The sequence below is a fragment of the Prionailurus bengalensis genome, chromosome B3 (genome assembly GCF_016509475.1).
Source record: "Prionailurus bengalensis isolate Pbe53 chromosome B3, Fcat_Pben_1.1_paternal_pri, whole genome shotgun sequence".
NCBI lineage: Eukaryota > Metazoa > Chordata > Mammalia > Carnivora > Felidae > Prionailurus > Prionailurus bengalensis.
In genome coordinates this window covers 99,241,693-99,264,430 of record NC_057355.1, presented here as the reverse complement: position 1 = coordinate 99,264,430, position 22,738 = coordinate 99,241,693, and the positions used below count along the sequence as shown (strand labels likewise).

General features: G+C 39.6%; 2 protein-coding genes across 2 annotated transcripts in view; one reads left to right on the top strand and one right to left on the bottom strand.

The window, feature by feature from the left end:
- Nucleotides 1-14,013, top strand: part of PYGL (glycogen phosphorylase L) — a 44,101-nt gene extending 30,088 nt beyond the window's left edge. The window contains exons 14-20 of the mRNA XM_043556127.1: nt 77-224; nt 347-405; nt 511-652; nt 2,075-2,282; nt 10,473-10,607; nt 11,043-11,109; nt 13,666-14,013. Of these exons, the coding sequence (XP_043412062.1) occupies nt 77-224; nt 347-405; nt 511-652; nt 2,075-2,282; nt 10,473-10,607; nt 11,043-11,109; nt 13,666-13,842 (936 nt within the window). The 3' untranslated portion in view covers nt 13,843-14,013. The remainder of the gene's footprint in view (nt 1-76; nt 225-346; nt 406-510; nt 653-2,074; nt 2,283-10,472; nt 10,608-11,042; nt 11,110-13,665) is intronic.
- An 85-nt stretch (nt 14,014-14,098) lies between these two features.
- ABHD12B (abhydrolase domain containing 12B) overlaps nt 14,099-22,738 on the bottom strand; it is a 29,616-nt gene continuing 20,976 nt past the window's right edge. Inside the window, exons 10-13 of the mRNA XM_043556128.1 lie at nt 16,440-16,522; nt 15,363-15,441; nt 14,660-14,778; nt 14,099-14,542 (exon numbers count right to left, since the gene is read on the bottom strand). Of these exons, the coding sequence (XP_043412063.1) occupies nt 14,515-14,542; nt 14,660-14,778; nt 15,363-15,441; nt 16,440-16,522 (309 nt within the window). The 3' untranslated portion in view covers nt 14,099-14,514. The remainder of the gene's footprint in view (nt 14,543-14,659; nt 14,779-15,362; nt 15,442-16,439; nt 16,523-22,738) is intronic.

The following is a 22,738-nucleotide window of genomic DNA, read 5'->3' as shown; positions in this document are numbered from 1 at the left end:
TGCTCCAGTTTCTAAAAACAGACAACCTGATGCTTCTAAGTCAAAAGGGCTCTGGCATCGTGCACTGTCTCCACAGGAGAACAAGCTGAAGTTTTCACAGTTCTTGGAGAAGGAGTACAAAGTGAAAATCAACCCATCCTCCATGTTTGATGTGCATGTGAAGAGGATCCATGAGTACAAGCGGCAACTCTTGAACTGCCTGCACGTGGTCACCATGTACAACCGTGAGTCAGCCCTGTGGCCACCACACCCCCTGGAAGTGGAAGTGACACTCTTGGCTGGCACAGGTCTCGCCTCCCTAGCCATCAACTGCCCTCCATTCCATCTGCTTCTCATTCTCTTTCAGGTATTAAAAAAGACCCTAAGAAGTTATTCGTGCCCAGAACAGTCATAATTGGTGGCAAAGTAAGTTGATTCTATTCACTGGGGATTTGGGGGCCCTGATCTCTTGCCATTTCTCCACTTGATCATGGCTGCATTCTGTCAGTGTGTTTGACATTCTTCTCCAAGGCTGCCCCAGGATATCACATGGCCAAAATGATCATAAAGCTAATCACTTCAGTGGCAGATGTGGTGAACAATGACCCTATGGTTGGAAGCAAGTTGAAAGTCATCTTCTTGGAGAACTACAGAGTATCTCTTGCTGAAAAAGGTAGTTTCTTCATCACAAATCATATGGGGCCAGGACAAATTCTAGAGAAAGATGGCATGATATGGAAAAATGAGGTAGCTGGGCACAGGAAGCCAGTAACTTAGGATACAAGAATAAGGGCCTAGGCTAAGAGCCTTTGAGGTGATCCAACTCACAACAAGATTGCTGTCCCTAGAGTCAGTATCACTGATTACATTTGCAAGTGCATTTTTCTGCCAGCTAGTCAGAGCTGGGTGCTGGAGGAAGTGACCCTGATGTTTTGGCAAAGTGTAGACTGTGCTCTCCAAAGTAAAGGAAAGGTCTTCCATTCCCAGCTCCAGTTTTGCAATAGAACACCAGTTCCCCAGCCCCTGATAGTCCTCTGGTCACTTCATGGAATGAAGAAGGGCTGTCATTTGTGTACATGGCAACAAGGAATAAGGACAGACATCAGGCTGCAAAGCATGAGGCTTACCTGTGCTTAGATGGGCACTGATCACGCATGGAGTTCCCACGTGGGGAAAGTCAGGCTGGTAGAAAGCCAACATCCCTTTCTCTACCACTGGGACCTTTGCTTATTTGCATCATGTGCTCACAAAGCACCATCCACCTGCAAATGCCAACTGTGCATTCACCCAAGTCCCAAACTGAAAACAGACCTTTCTCTTTTTGAGGTATTTCTGGGTCCTCTGAAGTTGCTGTTTAACATTGTATGCATAAAGAGAAGAGAGCCAGGTTCCTAGAGATGCAAATGAAGATATAGCTAATCCACAAAGAAGCCTTCAAAGTAAAACAGAGAATTCGTCCTGACCTTTGAAGTCAAAGTGGTCGAAAGGGACCTTCTGGCAATGCTAATTTGTGTGTAAATTAGGCTGAAAGGTCAGAGGCTTGGTGTCTAGCCCCAGGCACACCACAGGTGCTCAGGGCTGAAAGAGGGAAGGAGGAGGTGAGAAGAGGAAGGAATGCAGACAATCCAATTTCCTCAGATTATAAAGGGAGAGTCAGGAGAGGCTGAAATTTCAAGTTCAATAAAGAAAAGTTTTAATATATTTTATAAAGTTATAAAGCAGAAGAAATAAAAATAAAACCATAACAAAAACTGGGAGGAAGAGAAGAGAGAAGAGAAATGGAATGTCAACTTTTATAGCAGAGAGCAAGTAGATACTCTTCAGAGTTCCCAGTCCAAGAAAGAGTAGTATAAGCATATAGTTATTTAGCACTGTGGTAATAACCACCCAGATAGCACATCAAAAATGGATAAAGGCAGTTGCCTGAGTCCAGGGGAAGAGTGAGATCCATCCTTCTGTATACCATAGGAATGTTTATTTTGATGTACATGTAGTACTTTAATGATCAAAACAGTCCAGCTAGATAAATGCTCAGATACAATACAAGCGGGTCTAGAGAGACAGAATCACTGATTTTAATACGCCTTGCTTGCAGTTATTCCAGCTACAGATCTGTCGGAGCAGATTTCCACCGCAGGCACTGAAGCCTCAGGGACAGGCAATATGAAATTCATGCTGAATGGGGCCCTGACCATCGGGACTATGGATGGGGCCAACGTGGAAATGGCAGAAGAAGCTGGGGAAGAGAACCTGTTCATCTTTGGCATGAGAGTAGATGATGTGGCTGCTTTGGACAAGAAAGGGTAAGAGAGCAGCTCCTTCTTACTGGGCGGGTGCCCTCCACCCCCAGGAGAGTGCCTGCCCACCCAGGTATCCTGTTGATGTTGGGTCACATGAAATGTGGCCACAGAAAATCTCCCGTGCATCAGGGGAGCCTCCTAGCCACAGGTTAGTTTTATTAAATATAGCAAGTGAACATGAAAGGAGCTAAGGCACAGGTACATGAGGTCCTTGCTATTAGTTATCAGCCACTGAAGATCTGGGCTTAGTGAGCTGTCATTTCTGCGTCTATGATTTTGACTTTGATCAAAAGATGAGCCAGTTCCTAAAATTTTTGCCTATGATTTAAACCACTGAGTGCTCTTTTAAGATTTCAGGGAAATGGACTAAAATGTGGTAGAGGATAGGTATGGATATACAGAAGCACCCATGAATCATACTAGTTTCACTTAATATCTAGATACGTTTATTAATCTGAATTAAAACAAATAAGGAGCTCTGCCCAAAGAAATGATAGGGGTCCAAAAATTTGGAGGGTGTTGGATATACTCCCTGGCCCTTAAAAGTGAGTTTCCGCTAAAGAACAACAAATTTGGGGGATCTGTGGGTTCAAAAAGCAACTGGTCCTCTTAACACAATACTTGCTTAGAGCTGTAAAGTCCTTTTGAAATGAATCTTACTGTATTTTACCAGATTAGATTATATTTATTATTTACTATTTTTTGGGTCTCCAGTGATAAGGAACTAATCGGGGAAAATTTTCAAGATCTAGTCAAATATTATTTATACCCGTGTTCAACTCCATAATGGCTTCTATAAGTGCTAATATTTCTGAGTGCATTTTTTACAGGTAATATAGTATCTAGTGTATCTTTTTTGTTATTGTTGTTTGTTTTTTAATTCCAGTATAGTTACCATACAGTGTTAAATTAGTTTCAGGTGTACAGTATAGTGATTCAACAATTCCATACATCACCTGGTGATCATTACGAGAAGTGTACTCTTAATCCTCTTCACCTATGTCACCCATCCCCCCACCTACCTCCCCTTTGGTAACAGCCAGTTTATTCTCTCTAGTTAAGAGTCTGCTTTCTGGTTTGTCTCTTTTTCTTTGTTCATTTGTTTTTTTCTTAAGTTTTACATATGAGTGGAATCATGGAATTTGTCTTTCCCTGAGTGACTTATTTCACTTATCATTATTCTCTAGATCCATCCATGTTGTAAATGGCAAGATTTCGTTCTTTTCATGGCTGCTTCCATAATTTGGCTATTTGTAAATCATTCTGCAATAAACAGAGGGGTGCATATATCCCTTTGAATTCGGGTTTTTGTATTCTTTGGGTAAATACCCAGTAGTAGAATTACTGGATCATATGGTAGTTCTATTTTTAATTTTTTTATTTTATTTTTTTAACGTTTATTTTTCAGAGGGAGAGACAGAGGCAGAATGTGAGCAGGGGAGGGCAGAGAGAGAGAGATAGAATCTGAAGCAGGATCCAGGCTCTGAGCTGTCAGCACAGAGCCCAACGTGGGGCTCGAACTCACGAACTGTGAGATCATGACCTGAGCCGAAGTTGCACACTCAACCAACTGAGCCACCTAGGCGCCCCTATTTTTAATTTTTTGAGGAAACACCATACTGTTTTCCACAGTGGCTATACCAGTTTGTGTTCCCACCAACAGTCCATAAGGGTTCCTTTTTCTTTACATCCTTGTCAACACTTGCTGTTTCTTACATTTTTGATTTTAGCCGTTCTGACAGGTGTGAAGTGATATCTCATTGTGGTTTTGATTTGCATTTCCGTGATGATGAGTGATGTTGAGCAACTTTTCATGGGTCTTTTGGCCACCTTTAATTGTCCATATTTAATTGGATTATTTGTCTTTTGGTGTTCAATTGTATAAGTCTTTATATATTTTGGATACTAACCCTTTCTCAGATACGTCATTTGTAAGTATCTTCTCACATCCACTAGGTTGTCTTTTAGTTTTGTTGATTATTTCCTTTGCTGTGCAGAAGCTTTGTATTTTGATGTAGTCCCAAAAGTTTATTTTTGCTTTTTTCCCCCCTGCCTCAGAAGAATGTTGCTATGGCCAGTGTCAGAGAAAGTACTACCTGTGCTCTCTTCTAGGATTTTATCAGTTTCAGGTCTCACATTTAGGTCCTTAATCTATTTTGAGTTTATTATTGTGTTCTGTATAAGAAAGTGGTTCATTTTCATTCTTTCATACGTAGCTGTCCCGTTTTCCCACCACCATGTATTGAAGAGACTTTTTCCCATGGCATATTCTTGCATCCTTTGTCAAGGATTAATTGGCCATATAATCGTGGGTTTATTTCTGGGCTCTCTATTCTGTTCCATTGGTCTATGTGTCTGTTTCTGTGCCAGGACTGTACTGTTTTGAATACTACAGCTATGTAGTACATCTTGAAATTTAGGATTGTGATACCTCAGTTTCGTTCTTCTTTTTCAAGAATGCTTTGGCTATTCAGAGTCTTTTCTGGTTTTGTACAAATTTTAGGATTATTGTTCTAGTTATATGAAAAATGCTGTTGATATTTTGATAAAGATTGATTAAATGTGTAGATGGCTTTGGGTAGTATGGACATTTTAATAATATTTGTTCTACCAATCCATGCCCATGGAATATCTTTTCAGTGGCTTATGTCATCTTCGGTTTCTTTCATCAGTGTCTTATAGTTTTCAGAGTACAGGTCTTTCACCTCCTTGGTTAAGTTTATTCCTAGGTATTTTATTATTTTTGGTGCAATTGTAAATGGGATTGTTTTCCTTAATTTCTTGTTCTGCTGCTTCATTATTAGTATAAAAAATGCAAGATTAAGGGTGCCTGGGTGGCTCAGTCGGTTAAGTATCCGACTCTTGATTTCAACTCAGGTCATGATCTCATGATTTGTGGGATCGAGCCCCACATTGGGCTCTGTGCTGACAGAGCCTTCTCCTTCTCCCTCTGCCCTTCCTCTGCTCACACGCACACACACTCTGTCTCTCAAAATAAATAAACTTTAAAAAAATGTAAGATTTATGTATATTGATTTTTGTATCCTGTGATCTTACTGGATTTATTTATCAGTTCTAGTAGTTTTTTAGTGGAGTTTTTAGGGTTTTCTATATGTAATATCATGTCATCTGAATATAGTAAAAGTTTTGCTTCTTCCTTACCAATTTGGATGGCTTTTATTTCTTTTTTGTTGTCTGCTGTGGCTAGGACTTCCAGTACTGTGTTGAAGAAAAGTGGTGAGTGTCTTGTTTCTGACCTTAGGGGAAAAGCTCTCAGTTTTTCACCACTGAGTATGATGTTAGCTGTTGGTTTTTGTATAAGGTCTTTATTATGTTGAGGTATGTTCCCTCTAAATCTACTTTGTTGAGGGTTTTTATCACGAATGGATGGTACACTTTGTCAAATGCTTTCTCTGAATCTATTGAAATTACTCTGTGGAGTTCTTATCCTTTCTCTTGTTGATGTGATATATCCTGTTGGTTGATTTGTGAATATTGAACCATCTTTGCATCCCAGGAATAAATCCCACTTGATCGTGGTGACTGATTTTTTTTAGCATAATGTTGGATTTGTTTTGCTAATAACTTTATTGAGGATTTTTGCATCTATTATGTTCACTAGATATACTAGTTCTCCTGTGGTTCTCCTTTTTTTGTAATGTCTTCATCTGGTTTTCGTATTGGGGTAATGTTGACCTCATAGAATGAATTTGGAGGCTTTCCTTCATCTTCTATTTTTTTGGAATAGTTTGAGAAGAATAGGTATTAACTCTTCATTAAATGTTTGGTACAATTCACCTGTAAAGCCATCTGGTCCCGGACTTTTGTTTGTTCGGAGTCTTTTGATTACTGAATCAATTACATTGTGGGTAATCAGTCTGTTCAAATTTTCTATTTCTGTCTGATTCACTTTTGGGAATTTGTACGTTTCTAGGAATTTATCCATTTCTTCTAGGTTGTCCAACCTGTTGCCATATAATTTTTCATAATATTCTCTTATAATCTTTTGTATTTCTGTGGTATTGGTTGGTATTTCTTCTCTTTCATTTCATTTCTGATTTTATTTGAGTCATCTGTGTGTGTCTCTCTCTCTCTCTCTCTTTTTGATGAGTCTGGATAAAGGTTATCAATTTTGTTGATACTTTCAAAGCACGATTCCCTGGTTTCATTGATCTGTTCTGTTGGGTTATTTTAGTTTCTACATTGTTTATTTCTGCTCTGATCTTTATTATGTCCTTCCTTCTAATAGTTTTGGGCTTTGCTTGCTCTTCTTTTTCTACCTCCTTCAGATGTAAGGTTAGGTTGATTCTTTGAAATTTTTCTTATTTTTTGATATAGGCCTGTATTGCTCTAAACTTCCCTTTTAGAATAGTTTTGCTGCATCCCAAAGATTTTAGATTACTGTATTTTCATTTTCATTTGCCTCCATGTATTTTTTATTCTCTTTGATTTCTTGGTTGACCCATTCATTGTTTAGTAGCATGTTATTTAATCTCCTTGTATTTGTGCTTTTCCAGATATTTTCCTGTGGTTCATTTCTAGTTTCAAAGCATTATGGTCAGAAAAGATGCATGGTATGACTTTAATCTTTTTAAATTTATTGAGACTTATTTTGTGGCCTAACATGTGATCTAGTCTAGAGAATGTTCCATGTGCACTTGAAAAAATGTGTATTCTGCTGTTTTAGGAGGCAATGTTCTGAATATATCTGTTAGATCCATCTAGTCCAATGTGTCATTCAAAGCCATGGTTTCCTTGTTGATTTTCTGTTTGGATGCTCTATCCAGTGATTTAAGTGTGGTTTGAGAGTCTCCTACTATTATTGGATTACTGTTGTTTACTTCCTGTGTTTCTTAATAGTGACTTTATGTATTTGGGTATTCCCATGTTGGGTGCGTAAATCTTTACAATTGTTATATCTTCCTTGGATTGTTCCCTTTATGCTTATGTAGTATTTCTCTCTTTTTACAGACTTTGTTTTAAAGTCCATTTTGTCTGCTGTCAGTATTGCACCCTGCCTTTCTTTTCATTTCCATTTGCATGATAAATGTTCTTCCATCTCTTCACTTTCAATCTACATGTGTCTTTACATGTAAAGTACGTCTCTTGTAGGGAGCATTTAGATAGGTCTTACGTTTTTGTCCATTCCATCATCTTGTGTCTTTTGATTGGAACAGTCTGTTTACATTCAAAGTAATTATTGATAGGTATGTACTTATTGCCATTTTGTTTCTTGCTTTATGGTTGTTATTGTTTTTTTCAAGTTTATTTATTTTGAGAGAGAAAGCATGAGCAGGGGTAGGGCAGAAAGGGGGGGGGAGAGAGAGAGAATCCCAAGCAGACTCTGCACTGTCAGCAGGGAGCCCAACATGGGGCTTGAACCCATGAACTATGAGATCACAACATGAGCTGAAACCAAGGGCCAGATGCTTACCAACTGAACCACCCAGGCGCCCCATGGTTGTTTTTATAGTTCTTCTCTGTTACTTTCTTCTCTTGTCCTCTTCTCTTGTGGTTTGTTGGCTTTCTTTAATGATATACTTGGGTTCCTTTTTCTTTATTTTTTGCATATCTATTACTGGTTTTTGATTTGTGGTTACCATTACGTTTGTATATAACATCTTACACGTGTAGCCATCTCTATTAAGTTCAGTCACTTAAGTTTGAACCCATTCTTTACTCTTTCCACTCCCCCCCCCTCCATTTTACGCATATGGTGTCATACTTTACATCCTTTCATTTTGTGGATCTTTTGACTGATTTTCATAGATATACTTTTTTTTACTGCGTTTGTGCTTCCTGCTTTTCTTACTCCTACTTATGGTCTTTCCTTTCCGCTCAAAGAATCCTTTTTAACATTACTTGTAGGGCTGGTTTAATGGTCATAAATTCCTTTAACCCCCTTTTGTTTGGGAAACTTTATCTCTCCTTCTATAATGAATGATAAAGTATTCTTGACTGTGTGTGTGTGTGTGTTTTTTTTCTTTAAGCACTTGAGTATATCATGCCACTCCCTTCTGTCCTGCAAAGTTGCTGCTGAAGAGTCAGCAGATAGCCCTATGGGGTTTCCTTTGTATGTAACTGTTTTCTTTTCTCTTGCTGCCATTAAAATTCTCTCTTTACTACTATTTTTTTGCCATTTTAATTACTATGTTTCTTGGTGTGGACCTCGTTGGATTGATTTTGTTGGGTGCTCTCTGTGAATCCTGGATCTGGATTTCTGTTTCCTTGGCCAGATTCAGGAAGTTTTCAGCTATTTCGCCTTCAAATAAATTCTCTGTCCCATTTTCTTTCTCTTCACCTCCTGGGATCCCTATAATGTGAATGTTATTACACTTGATAGAGTCACTGAGTTCCCTAAATCTATTTTCATTTTTTTTTCTCTCATCTGTTCTACAAGATGCTTCTCATTACTCTGTCCTCCAAGAAGTTAATCCCTTCTTCTGCTTCCTCTAGTCTACTGTTTATTCTATCTAATATGCTTTTAATTTCAGTTATTAAGTTCTTCATCTCTGGCTGTTTTTTTATGTTTTCTCTCTGTTAATGGTATCACTGAGGTCCTGCACTCTTCTCAACTCCCATGAGTATCTTAAGACCATTACTTTAGAACCTCTGTCAGGCATATTACTTATCTCCATTTTGCCTATGTCTCTTGCTGTGATTTTGTTCTGTTCTTTCATTAGGGACATATTCCTCTGTCCTTCGTTTTGTCTAACTTTCTGTGTCTGTTTCTATGTATTAGGAAAGTCACTTACATCTCTCACTCTTGATAGTAGTGGCCTTGTGAAAAAGAGGTCCAATAGTGCCCTATAGTGCAGTGTCCCCTGTTCATCAGAACCTGGTGCTTCAGGGGTATCTCCTGTGTGTATTGCATACACCCTTATGTTGTGGCTGAGCCACATTTTCCTCCAGTCCAGGTGTCTGCAAGGCTCTTTGCCTGTTGTGGGCAGGGTTTGGTCCCTGTGTCATTAGTGGGCCAGTCTGGGGCTGCCTTGAGCTCGAGTAGAGTCAGACCAGGCATTTTCCAGAGCTGTAGTTGCAGCTGCAGTGTACTCTCCCTCTGTTGTCCCCTGAGAAGCTTTCATTGATGGGTAGAGACTGCAGTCAGACCAGCTGTCTGCCCCCAGCCCTCTGCTGGGCCTGCAGTTGGATTGTTGTATGTGGTTCTCTTTCCCTCTCCCTGGGGCAAAAGTCACTTTGGAGTAGTGTTGACCCACTTGGGGGCTGCTTGCACACTGCCCTGCCTGTGGCACCACTTTGGATGGGCTCCAGCCAAGGGCATACTGTAGGGAGCAGGACCACAGGAGAACACGGGGGCAAGGTGGGCAGTGCCAGCAAGGTTTGCACAGGTCTGCTGTGGGAGGGGACCTGGAGCAGAAGACTGGCTGGTGAGATGTATCTGCAGGGGAACCTGGAAGCTGAGCACACTGTTAGCAAGTTAAGGAGCAAGTGTTGGCACAGCAGTTGTTCTTGTAGGTGTCCATGTGGCTAGGCTGGGGGACAGGAAAGGGAAATAGCACCTACCAACTTCTTTGTTCCTAGAGAAGCCTCCCAAAGACCGCTGCCCCTCTAGTACATGCTCTCAAATTAGTAAACTGACATTCCTCCAGTTTACCTCAGGTGTTTTTCAAACTGCTGCTTCCATGCTGTATCTCCATAGAGCTGTTTACTGTACTATCTCTTTAAAGTCAGGGACTTGGTTTCCTATTGCTCTCCCAGAGCCAGCCTGCTGATTTTTAAAATCCCAGGTGGTAATCCCCGCTGATTATAAGAACTCACAAAATTCAACACTTCTGGTTTTCAAAGCCAAATGTTATGGGGATTTGTCTTCCTCATGTGGGTTCTTCTGTGTGAGAGTCTGTCTCTCTACCCTCTCCATGCCCACAGCATCCCTCCCTCCTAAAGACAGTCCCATGGGTCACTTTAGTTCCCAACCATATCTCTGTTCTTCCCACCCTCTTTGGCGTGGCCTCTTCTCTACATTTAGCTGTGGAAAGTCTGTTCTGTCAGTTTTTGGGTCATTTTCTGGGTTATTTACACTAATGTGTGTGTTACCTAGCTGTATTTGTGGGACGAGGTGAGCTTAGGGTCCTCCTGTTGCATCATCTTCCTTGGAAGTCACCTGTCTAGGGTATTGTTAATCACATATACTAACTTAACCTTTTTCTTATCATCCCCACTCCCATCTCACAGGTATGACGCAAAAGAATATTATGAGGCACTTCCAGAGCTGAAGCTTGTGATTGATCAAATTGACAATGGCTTCTTCTCTCCCAAACAGCCAGACCTCTTCAAAGACTTAATCAACATGCTATTTTATCATGACAGGTGAGTTCCCACAAGAAGATGGTATTTCAGCCATGAAAAGTGGACAAGAATATCTTAAACCAGCTGTAACACACCCATGTAATTAGAATGCTCTGTGATCTGAGAAGCTAACCTACTCTTAGAAAGAAATATTAGATATTCTCTACTAACCAAGCTAGGAAGGTTTAAGAACAAGACCCACAAATCTGGTATTCTTTTTCTCTTTCTGCTGGTATACCCAGCTTTCACAAACATCCATATGTTGACATTCTTATCTGTGGAAAGAACCATATAAAGGTTGAAGCTGGTTAAAATTCTTGTGAATTGAAATATAAGTTTGGTGAACCAGCCATACCTGACATTAAGTAAAACAGAATTTTAAGTGGAATCTTAGCACACATATTTTAATGAAGCTTTTTGTTGGTTTGTGTTTTCCTTCCAATCACAAAAAAACAGGTTTAAAGTCTTTGCAGACTATGAGGCCTATGTCAAGTGTCAAGAAAAAGTCAGCCAGCTGTACATGGTAAGTACATTGATGAGACCTATAAAAGGACCCAGTTTACTATGGTTAAAATTTTTGTTTCTTTTTATTAAATCTAAATAATAGGGCCCCATTATCAATCCAAAAAGAGAAGTGAGACAACTATCTAGGTTATTCAGATCAAAACTTAGCTTTTGTCATGTTCAGACAGAGGCTGAGATTTGACATGTAAGTAGTAATTGTGAATTTTTTAATATTCAAGTAAAAATATCACAATTCAGTATTTATTGAACACCCACCATATAGCAGGCATGGCCTGGAAGCTAAGATTATAAATCCAAGTTAAATATGCATTTTACCAACTCGTTGATTTGACAGAGAGGCTTTGGGGACTCCTTGGTGGCAGGCACTGGACTAGGGCTCGCCACCAAAAGTGTGCATCACAGTCACCGGGAGCAACTTCTCCAAAACACGGCTGCCAGCCCCGCTCTGAGAGATGGTGACCCAGTAGTGGGTGGGATCACCATCAGTGTCTGAAAACTTGTTAAGATGATTCTCAGGCTGAGCCTCAGTTAATTAGGGCAAGGACTGACCCCTAGTCCAGGAAAATTGCACAGTAAGTACCTCTCCTGGACTACCCATGGAGTGAGGCTATCTGTACGATACCAATGTATAGAAAGAGGGGAGGTTTCATGTTTGAATTTTAAAAAGGAAAAGAAAGGAACAAGAAAGACTGGGTTTTATTAAAAAGAAAAAAAAAAAAAAAAGAAGCTAGAGCCATGTGAGTAACCCTTCACATGCAAGATTATACATCTTCAAATAGCCTAGCCCTCCAGGAGCATTTAGTAAATGCTAATAAAAATGGAAATTTAGTAAATATAGAGAGGTTGATCATCTCTGATAAGAAAGACTTTCAGTAATTGCTGGAACTACAGAAGAGTAGATACAGGAGACTGGCTCTGTGCCAGGACTCCAGGATGGTTTTCTTGAGGTTGATGCCCTTGAGCTTTCTGGGCATGGTTTCCCTCGCTCATATAGTCTCCATTTTTGCCCTTTAATTCGAAAGCCTTTATACAGCAGAAGAGCAAGTTTCCACAGAATTTTCTCCTGCCCTTTGGACACATGACTGACTACTTCCAACAAAAACGTGCTTCACTAACATTTCTTTCTATTCCTTTCCCAAAACAGGTGACAGGTAGTTCCTACAGTTATCCCATGGGTCCCATTGGGGCTTTAAAATAAGATCAAAGCCCATGCTACTTTACAGACCTTATCTTCTGGTAGAATCATATCCAGTCCCCCAAAAATGTATAGACCACAGTAAATTCCAGCTAATGGCTGTAAGCAAGGAAGGGTAGTCCTTAAGCTGAGTGGCTCACTACCTGCCTCCAAGAACTCAAAACAGGCGAAAGAAAGTGGCCAACTCAGGCTCTTTCCTCTTGATCTCAACTCATGCTATGTGTAGAATGGCTACAGAGGAAAAGAAATATAAATAGAGCAAGACAGGAAAATATGAACAAGGGCAAGGACAGACGTGAATGTCAGTTTTGCACAATGGATCTCTTTGCTAATGTTCTGGCCTGTATCCAAAGATGCCTATCTCAAAGCCCTGCATTTGGTTCAGTCTTTCTTGTTCACTTATACAAATTGCAGTTTTTACTCTTAACAATAATCATATTGTTAGGCTTAGAAACATGTTGGGAAGTCTATTCATTATAAGTTTAAATAGTTTAAAAAAGTGAAAAAAGGAGGTTTTTATTTTCCTCTTATTTTAGTAAGTTTTCAAAGTCTGAATAAACTGATTTTAGACTCTGTTTTGCAGTACTTGTGGAATAATGGAAGTTTTAGTTTTTCTTCTAAATGCTTATGATACATTGCTAATGGCTTTGAGTCATGCTCTGGTCATTTTTAATGAACATTCAGAGTTCTTTACAATATCATGAGAGTGTAAAATAAATAGCTTCTTGTATTCTTTTGTATAAAAATTATAAAATTTGGATATTATATATTTTATTAAGGATAAGGCCTTAATTGATCCTGTTTTGAAATCCCAATGGAACATTTGGGATTCAGTATAAATCTACTGGAGCATCTTCCTTCAGAAAGGACAAAAAAAGAGAAGGAGGTCAATACATTCTCCCATTAGATTATTTGCTGCATGATAGCTGTCATTCTAGAGTAGAGTTTTTCAAACTATGATGTCAGCCACAGATTAAATCTCTTGACATGGCATCTAGCAAACAATGAATGGTCTGTCTAAAGGGAGGTAAAATAAAAAATAAAAGCATGGGAAATATGGCTTGCATGCCAGAACACTGTAACCATAGCAACAATTACCAATTAGGGAATTTATATCCATGATTTCTCTTAAAATGAAAAATACTTTTTTTTCACTCTTAAATATATTCTAAATAGGAGAAAAGCACAATCTGCCCTATCTAGCTCTCAGCCGTGAAAGAAATATATTTATGATTCACTACAACTTACTCTTGTCATTTTCTCCATGAAATGTGCTTGGGTATACTTGGCCTAGCATTTGTCATAAAGTTTGATGGGCACTCAGGCTGTGGGCTATATATATGTATGTGTTGTTTACAGAATCCAAAGGCCTGGAACACAATGGTACTCAAAAACATAGCTGCTGCAGGGAAATTCTCTAGTGACCGAACAATTAAGGAATATGCCAGGGACATTTGGAACATGGAGCCTTCAGATCTCAAGATTTCCCTATCCAGTGAATCTAGCAATGGGGTGAACAAAGCCAATGGAAAGTAAGTTGTAAAATGTCTCTAGGAAAAAAATAGCTTCTTACTGGATTTAAACACTTTTACAACATTCTTTGATTTTGTTTTGTTTTGTTAGCAAATAATCTAAGAATTTCTGGGCATTGGGAAGAAAGTATAAGACTGTATTAGGGCTAAAAATAAAGTGTCAATTTACAAGGGCTGCATGAGTGCCAAAACTTGTTATTTGATGGCAGATTGAGTAGCATGCTAGAACTTTTCCCAGTGCTATTCAAAAAGCTAGGAAATACTTGAAATGTTTTAATTCCATTTAAATTTACTAAACTAAAACAAGGTATTTAACTACATCGGAGCACCTTTCCTACACTTTTAAGTCCCAACCACAGACCACCTTATTCATAAATATCCCCAGCATGTTTAATAACTGCACATTTTTAGATGGGGTCCAAATTTTACCAAATTCTGATTCTCTACAGTGAGGTTTCAGTTTGTTCCACAAAGTAAACTGAGATAAGGTAAATGAGAACTTTCAATAACACCTAGCATCCATGCTTTCCCTCCTTACTAAAATGGCAGGTGACTTGTAGAAATGTCAGTGACTTCAGCTCATCCAAGCAGCCCGGTGCAGTTTCCCATAAAAAATATATATCATCGGTGGTGTTCAGACCAAGTCTTCACTGTAGATTTCCATCCCTCTCAGCCCTCATGCCCACTGCTTGCTCAGGAAATCTCTGCAAAAAAAAAAAAGGACCTAGGTCAGCTCACATGCCTTCTCTACTTCCTTGTCTAAGTAAGCCAGAGCAGCCCTAATTGCCTTGAAGGGAAAGATAATCACAAGCAACTCTTACCTCACAGTTTTTAACAGCATGGGGCTTTTACAGAGCAAGTTGTGTTGGAAACCAGGAGGAAAGATCACCATCTTGACCCTCTCTTTGTTCCTGTATGCATTATGTGCAATTTCATAGAGCTGCACGGGACAGAAAGACCGAGACTCAAAGGCTGACAATCAAAGGTGGTGTTTTTCTAGTTTAATTTTCCTAAGAGGGTACAGAAGCAGCCATCTTGGGGAGGTAGTCCCATTAAGTCAGAGACAAGGGAGTCTCCACTCCCTCCCCCCAGCTGGTTGCCTCTACAACTGAGGAACTGAAAGCTGCACAGCTCACGCGGAACACTGACGGGTCGTCATCCTTCTCCGCCAACACCCTCCCTGCATGGGGACAGGAACTGCAACAGACCATCTCTGTTTATTGACATCCCATTTTTAGAGCTGCTGTGGGAGAGACTACATGGAGGTTCCCATAGCAGCCTGGGATCTTTCTATACCTGCAGATGCATGGATGAGGAACCAGGGTCCACCACAAACACGCCTTCAGCTAAGTAGCACAGCACACTAATGCTTCTTGTATACGCCAGGCAGCATGGCTATTTAGGGGTGGAGAGAGTCCCTCATAATGTCAGAGACCCTCCTGTGGGCTCTAATCAGACTGTGGCTAGATGAGAGAATAGTGAAATAAGCATGGCATGTTTCAGTCAGCACTGGGCTTAGTTTACCTTTTTTCCAAACTCCAAAGGCACTGTGTTGTCATCCTCACCATGTATGATGAGAAGGGGAGAAGACAGGGATTTAACACTAGGGACAAGTAGGAGAAGAACAGTCTTGAGGTTTGCCTTAAAATACAGGATCTCTCTTTCCTTCTCTCCCAGGAACTACAACTTTGTACATAATAAACTTCATATAGTAACTGTTTCTTTCCAGGCAAGATTATCTCTCTTCTGTTTACTCAGACAATTTAATTAAGTATTTAATTAATTTAACTTATTTCTATGTGATTTTTTAAAATAATGACGAAGAAAAATACTAAAAACACTGAATTTTTATACTTAAAAGGACCTAATCTTTTTCTTTATTCTACCTTATTTCATAATTTCTGGAATATTTTAATTAAAAGACCATATAAAAGAAAATAAAACAACTCAAAACCCAAAAATAACAAGAACCACCACAGGACTAAAGAGAACTCCTTGTAGCAATGTTTTAGTTTCCCCCATAAATGTACAGATGGACACGTGATCAACAAGTTTAATCAGCTTCCTGGTCAATCTCCTGATTTAGTAATTCAGAAAGGCTACAGCAGGAAGAAGACTTGTTCCTCACTCTAGCAACTTTCTCAAACAGTACTCCCCAAATGCTGATACTCATCTACCCCATCCCAGTGACTCACTGTTACTCCTGGGAAGGTTAGATCCCTCAGTTGTGCTGACATAGAGAAAGGACTGATAACAACGGCCCATTTGGAGGCACTCTTACGTTCTCCAGCTGCAAGAGCTAACCTGCCAAATTTTGGTCATTAGACCAAGTAATGTTAGGCTAGACCCCAGAGCTCCTTTTAAAAGGTCCTGATTTCTGATAGACCCTAAATCTACAACTCCCTTTACGACTTCAGAGAAAGTACTGAATTGGTGAAGTTATAAAATCAGACATGAGGAAAAATATCAAATACTAAATATTTGTGGACACGTTAGCCCATCTAAAAATTCTCATCTACCCATTCAGTAAGTCATATGATAGTTAACCCCCTCCCAGAATCCCACAGATATAGTAATGACATATTTTCATCATTAGCTTACTTTTCATCATTAGGGAAGACTATTTTGTCTTTTCTCAGGGCATCCATAAGCGTGCGTAAAAATCCTGGAAGTTTCCGGTAAATCTATTTTTTTAAAGGAAAAAAAATTAAAACATGGCCTATATCTGTGTCATTTGTTAGTTTCCTACATGAATTTTAGTAGACAATAGCAACTTACTACATATAATAAACTTTAAAAAAAAAACCTCATGAATTTAAAAGTAACTTGTGTCATTGTAGGAAAATTGGAATATACCAAAAGGAAGAAAGGAGAAACAAATCACACATAATCCCCACCATCCACAGAGAATCACTGTTAACGTTTTGTTGTTTTTGCTTCCTATCTTTCTTTAAAATACAAATAGCACCACTATTTTTCTTCACACTTGTAAAGAAGCAGTGCTAAGCATAATCTAAAAATTGCTTCTATGGTGAACATAATTTACTGGTTTGGGTGTGAAACAGAATATTCTGATTAGTCAACAATTCTGATGAAAGTATACAATACATAGATAATTTTTTAAAGGATTTAAACATTGGAAACTGTTGAATAGGGGCGCCTGGGTGGCGCAGTCGGTTAAGCGTCCGACTTCAGCCAGGTCACGATCTCGCGGTCCGTGAGTTCGAGCCCCGCGTCGGGCTCTGGGCTGATGGCTCAGAGCCTGGAGCCTGTTTCCGATTCTGTGTCTCCCTCTCTCTCTGCCCCTCCCCCATTCATGCTCTGTCTCTCTCTGTCCCCCCAAAAATAAATAAACGTTGAAAAAAAAAATTAAAAAAAGAAACTGTTGAATAAAATTTAATGTTGCAGTGCTTTAAAAGGGCAATTTAGGTTTTAACAATGACCACAGGACTCCAAATATAAAAATTATCATTCTAAACATAGTGAATTTCCTCTTCAGTGGTAAATTATAGTAAATAGAAGGCTAGCCTAATTAGCTTTTACCACATTGTTATTAAATCAATAAGTAAATTCATTTACATGTCCTAAAAAACATCCATCTCAACTGAATATGAGGAAAAGACAGGAACCCTGAGCAATATTGTACCTTTGTCACAAAATTCTAACCCTACCCCTAAACTGTATCCCCAATGCATTCATTTCTCTCCATTCCCACTGTCACCCAGCATAATCTACCCTTCTCCTCTTGTTTGGATTGTGCCAGCAGTCAGTTGTGGCTCCCTGCTTCTAGCCTCAGGCTGCTATAATCCACTTCCCATGGGGAAGCCAAGGTGGTAGTTTTGATGTGCAGTTTGTGTCATATCACTCTTTTGTTTCACATTTTCGAAAGGCACTACCTTGGCCTTCGAGGCTCTACAGAATGTGGCTGCTATGTCTCTGCCCTCTCACTAAGCCCACTCCTGTCCACCCTCAGGCCCTGCTGCCTTCCGTTCCTGGAATATATCAGGCTTGAGCCCATCTTAGGACCCCTGCCTATCTTTTCCCTCAACTCAAGACCTCCAGATTTTCCCATGACAGCCCCTTATCATGCAAGTCTCACCTCAGATGATAGTTAAGAGAGGTTTTCCCTACCCCCCGCTTCCCCACCACCCAGTCACTCCCTGTCACAGCACTACTCACTCCTGAGAATCAGCTTATTGTGTACTTGCCTTCTCTCTGTCTCTCCAGCAAGTATATATACTTCCTAGGAGGTCAGGCCACCATTTTCTTCCAACCGGTGGTATTCCCAGAACCTAGAAAAGTTCCCGGTACCTAGCAGACACTCGGTACCTACTTGCTAAAGATGGAATGAATCTACTGTGCAAATATCCCTGGCATAAACGGTAAGCTATTATCTGTCATTTTCATCTTAGTGTGACTTGAATTTCGTTCAGATTTTATTCCTTGGAATAGATTTGCTAAGAGAAAAGGCCAGAAAAGTATCCCATGTATTCCTCCATTGTGCCTACGAGGGGAGTGGGGAGGAAAGAGCAATGTAATAAATGGGGCGTTGCCAAAGGAAGGAGATGAGTACAGCATAGGAAGGCTGGGGCCAGGAAAGACAAACAACTGCTTCACAGTTTAAAAAAGAAAAGAAGGATATTCACTCTAGAAGCAATTTTTAGGTTATGCATATCACTGCCCCTTTATGGTATGGAGAAATTAGAGTTGCCAGCTAGCACAAATCATTTACTGTAGTCTCTTGCTATGAACTGTAGTGATAGAGAACAGCATCTTTCTAAATATAATGAACTTAAAAAAATGTGGTTTCCTGATTTTAAAAAATAATTCCCATCACTGTAGAGAAAGTGGTACAGAATAGGTACGCTGGGTCCAGTACAGACAAACGTCTGCTTCACAATTTTGGTGTAGGCCTGCTGTTTTCAGGAAACTTCCATGTTTTCATGGGATTTGTTTGGCTTGCATTTCTTGCATGGTCTCATGGCAAGTGATTTGCATTCAGGTGCAACCTGGAGATCCTAATACACCCTCTCATGTCCCTTCTTCCTTTTCCCTCCTCTTACCCATAACTAAGGGCAAGATTTCTTGTTTTGTTTTCTTTTGTGTTTGTCGTCTGATTCTGCCACCCCTGGGATCAGGACTCCTCTGAGGGAAATTCAGTAAGAGAAGCCCTTCAGCAGTTCATCTCAAAGTCCAAAGGCATAAAAAGAAAGCAGGCCCAAGTCAATCTACTCCCACTATTCCTTACCAGCCAGAGGTAAGGAGACTTAGACTCTTGAGACTCAGCGGTCACACCATCCCCTCTAGCCCAGACTACAGTGATGGGCCCTAATTGGTCTTCCTGCCTCCTGTCTTCCGGAATGCCACCAAATAAATATCCTTAAAAGACCAGTTATGCAAAACATACTGTCACAAAGCTTTGGCATTACCGCACAAGCTACTTAAAACAAGGAACTTCTATCTTGACTGCAAGCCCATCCACATCTGGCCACAATCTTTCATTCCAAAGGCTGCACAATTCCAGTCTGTCTGCCTAGAGTTAGAAGATGTAGGATTGAGTCCCATTTCCTCTTCTTATAGGGGTGTGACAGCTGGGGAAGCCTCTGAGCCGCCATTTCACTCAGCTCTAAGTAGAGGCAGTGATGCCAAACTCAGAGAGTTGCTATGAGGATTTAAGAGGATGACAAGTATGCAAGATATTTCATGGAAGCCTTATATGACTCTCAGGTATTTTATAACACACAGTTGCCCCACTCCACCACGTGCTTTGGTTCACATTCTCCCCTCCCCTCTGTGTTTGCTAACTGTTCTCCCTTACCTTCAAGAAAGGAACTTAGATCCTATCTTATGGCCTTCACTGACCATACCTGCACACGAAACCCTTCTCTTCCCTGAATTCTTCCTTTCCCGAAATTATTGTTCTGGATCCCACACTAGCACTTACCTTAATCTACTTTGCAATAGAAAACATGGGAAGGGGGGAACACACATTGGTTGAGTGCCCACCAGCAGCTGGGTACTTTGCAATGATTATCTTACTTAATTTAATCTTCTAAACAAGTGTAGGCAGTATCAACCCCATTATATAAAAATGGGAAAACTCAGAGCAGGGAAATAACTTACCAAGATCATAATTGGTTAGTGGCAGAAGCCAAATTTCAACCCAAATCTGTCTGGCTGCATAGCCCATGCTGTTTTTTCCACCATGTCACGCTGCCTTCCTATTTTGAGTAATGAAATTGATTCCAAAGTGACATATGGAAATCCCTGTCATTGTTTTATACCCACTGTTAATTTCCTGTCTCCCCAACTAGACAGGAAGTTCTTGGGAGTGAGGACCCATGCCTTTCACTCTATTTGTATGTCTCAACGCCACCTACATGTTCTTATTTAACAGTCATATTCAGAGTAAAGGCACGCCACTGATACAAAAATAGTTAATGGTCACTCAGTGCTTACTTTGTCCTGGGAACTATTATATTATAGATGCTTTTCATATGTTAATTTATCTAGTTATCACAGTAATCTGGAATAGGTTATTATTACCCCCATTTTATAGATAAAGTGTTTAGTCCTTAAAAGCAATTAGTCCAAGATTATACAGCTGTTACACGACAGCCCTGGAAATCAAGCCAGCAAGTCTGACGCCAGAGCTGTGGTTCTTAAAGACAACATGATACTACAGAACTCCTACATTTCTAAACCATAAATGTACCTATTAAACTAAGGTTATATGACATTTTTAATTAAATTCCAAACTTAAAAATATTAGAAGATTCCCCATTTCTAATAATAGAATTGTTACAAACCAAGCCTTTTGCCCAAGACAGCTAGAAAAGCTGGAAAAAAATATTTTAAAAACCTTTCTGTGAAGATGTCAGAGACCTACCAAGGCAGTGAGGTCTTGAGTGGTCTAGATCCCAGAGAGGAGGGAATCTCAGAGAGGTGAAACTGACATTCAACACCACTTTTCCCCTGGAGACACAGCAGGCAAGTCAGGGAAAGCAAAACAGTAGAGACAAAAGAACACAAATAGAAACAGATGACACAAATAAAAAAGAACATAGTAAGAAAGTAGATTTAAACCTAAATATATCATAACCACATTAAGTTAACTAGACTACTACAATTAACAGACAAGGGTTGTGGTACTGGAAAAGAAATCAAAACCCCACTATATGCTGCTAACGAGATATATGTTAAATACAAGAATTCAGAAACGTTGAAGGTCAAGGAATAGAAAATGATACATCATGCAAACACTATTCAAAACAAAGGTGTATTAATATTGGACATGGACAAAGTTGACTTTAAGTCAAGAAGCATTATTAATCAACACAAGGGATATTTCATGATAAAAAAAGGATCAATTTCCCATGGAAGATATAAAATTAAATTATTACTAGATGTATGTTCCTAATAACATACCCTTAAAAAAGCTAAAGCAAAGATTGACAGAACTAGAATAGAAATAACTCTACAATGATGATGATGAGACATTGTAATACTCTTCCCTGGGTAACCAATAAAACAACCAGTGAGAAAAATCGGTGAGAATATGGAAGAATTGAACAGCATAAGTAATCTTGACCTAATTGACATAAATAGAACACTACGCCAAAAACGGAACATATTCTTTATGAGCATATGGAACATATACCAAAATTGGCCATATGTTGGGACATAAAGCAAGTCTGAATAAATTTCAAAAACTGAAATCATACAGAGAGAAATCTCAGATCATGATAGAATTAAGCTAGATATCAATGCCAAACATAACCAAATCCCCAAATGTATCAAAATTACAAAATATACTTGTGAATAACCCATAGGTCGAGAAAGTCACAATATTTTTTTTTTTTTTGAGACAGAGAGACAGAGCATGAGCAGGGGAGGGGCAGAGAAAGAGGGAGACAGAATCGGAAGCAGGCCCCAGGCTCTGAGCCATCAGCCCAGAGCCCGACGCGGGGCTCGAACTCACGGACCGTGAGATCGTGACCTGAGCTAAAGTCGGACGCTTAACCGACTGAGCCACCCAGGTGCCCTGAAAGTCACAATATTATAAAATATTTTGAACTGAATAATAATTAAAATACATTTGAAAATGTGGGATGCAGCTGAAGAGTGGCTTCAGTGGAGTATGGCTTCATGAATAAATTAGAAAAGAGGAAATACTGAAATAAATTATTCAAGTACCATCTTAGAAACTTTTTAAATTTTGTTTAAAGTTTATTTGTTTTGAGTCTCTGCACTGGGTGGGCCTAACACAGGGCTTGATCCCATGACCATGAGATCATGAATGAGCAAAAATCAAAAGTTGTGTGCTTAAAACCGACTGAGCCACCCAGGCATCCCTAGAAACTTTTAAAATAATAAATTGAATCTAAAGAAAACAGAAGAAAGGGAATAATTCAGGTAAAACCAGAAATTAATAAAATAGAAAACATTCAGCATAGGTAATCAACAAAGTCTGAGTTGGTTCTTTGAAAAGACTAAAAAATAATTCTTGCTATAAACACTGGCTGTCTCCCTTCTCCTTAGCCTTGGATAACCAAAGCCATTACCCCTAGAAGGTTATGTCACCTTCCTCCAACCTATCCTCTAACCCTGGGGATAACAGAAACAACCACCCCTGTTAATTCGCAGCTTAGAGTCCCATGTGGATTAGACCAAAGCTACACTTTACCTGAAGTTACATCTTGTTCTGCTCTTTCCCCTTCCCTATCCTACAACCCTCATTCAAATGACCTTGCAGGCTTCTCCTTTATGGTACTCTCTCAATAAATCGTGACATCAAATATCTGCCATAGGTTCTGCTTCTAGGAGAACCTGACCTAAAACTAAAATTAAGAAAACCTCAGTCAGTCAACATAAACTTATAAATACCATGTTCATAAATT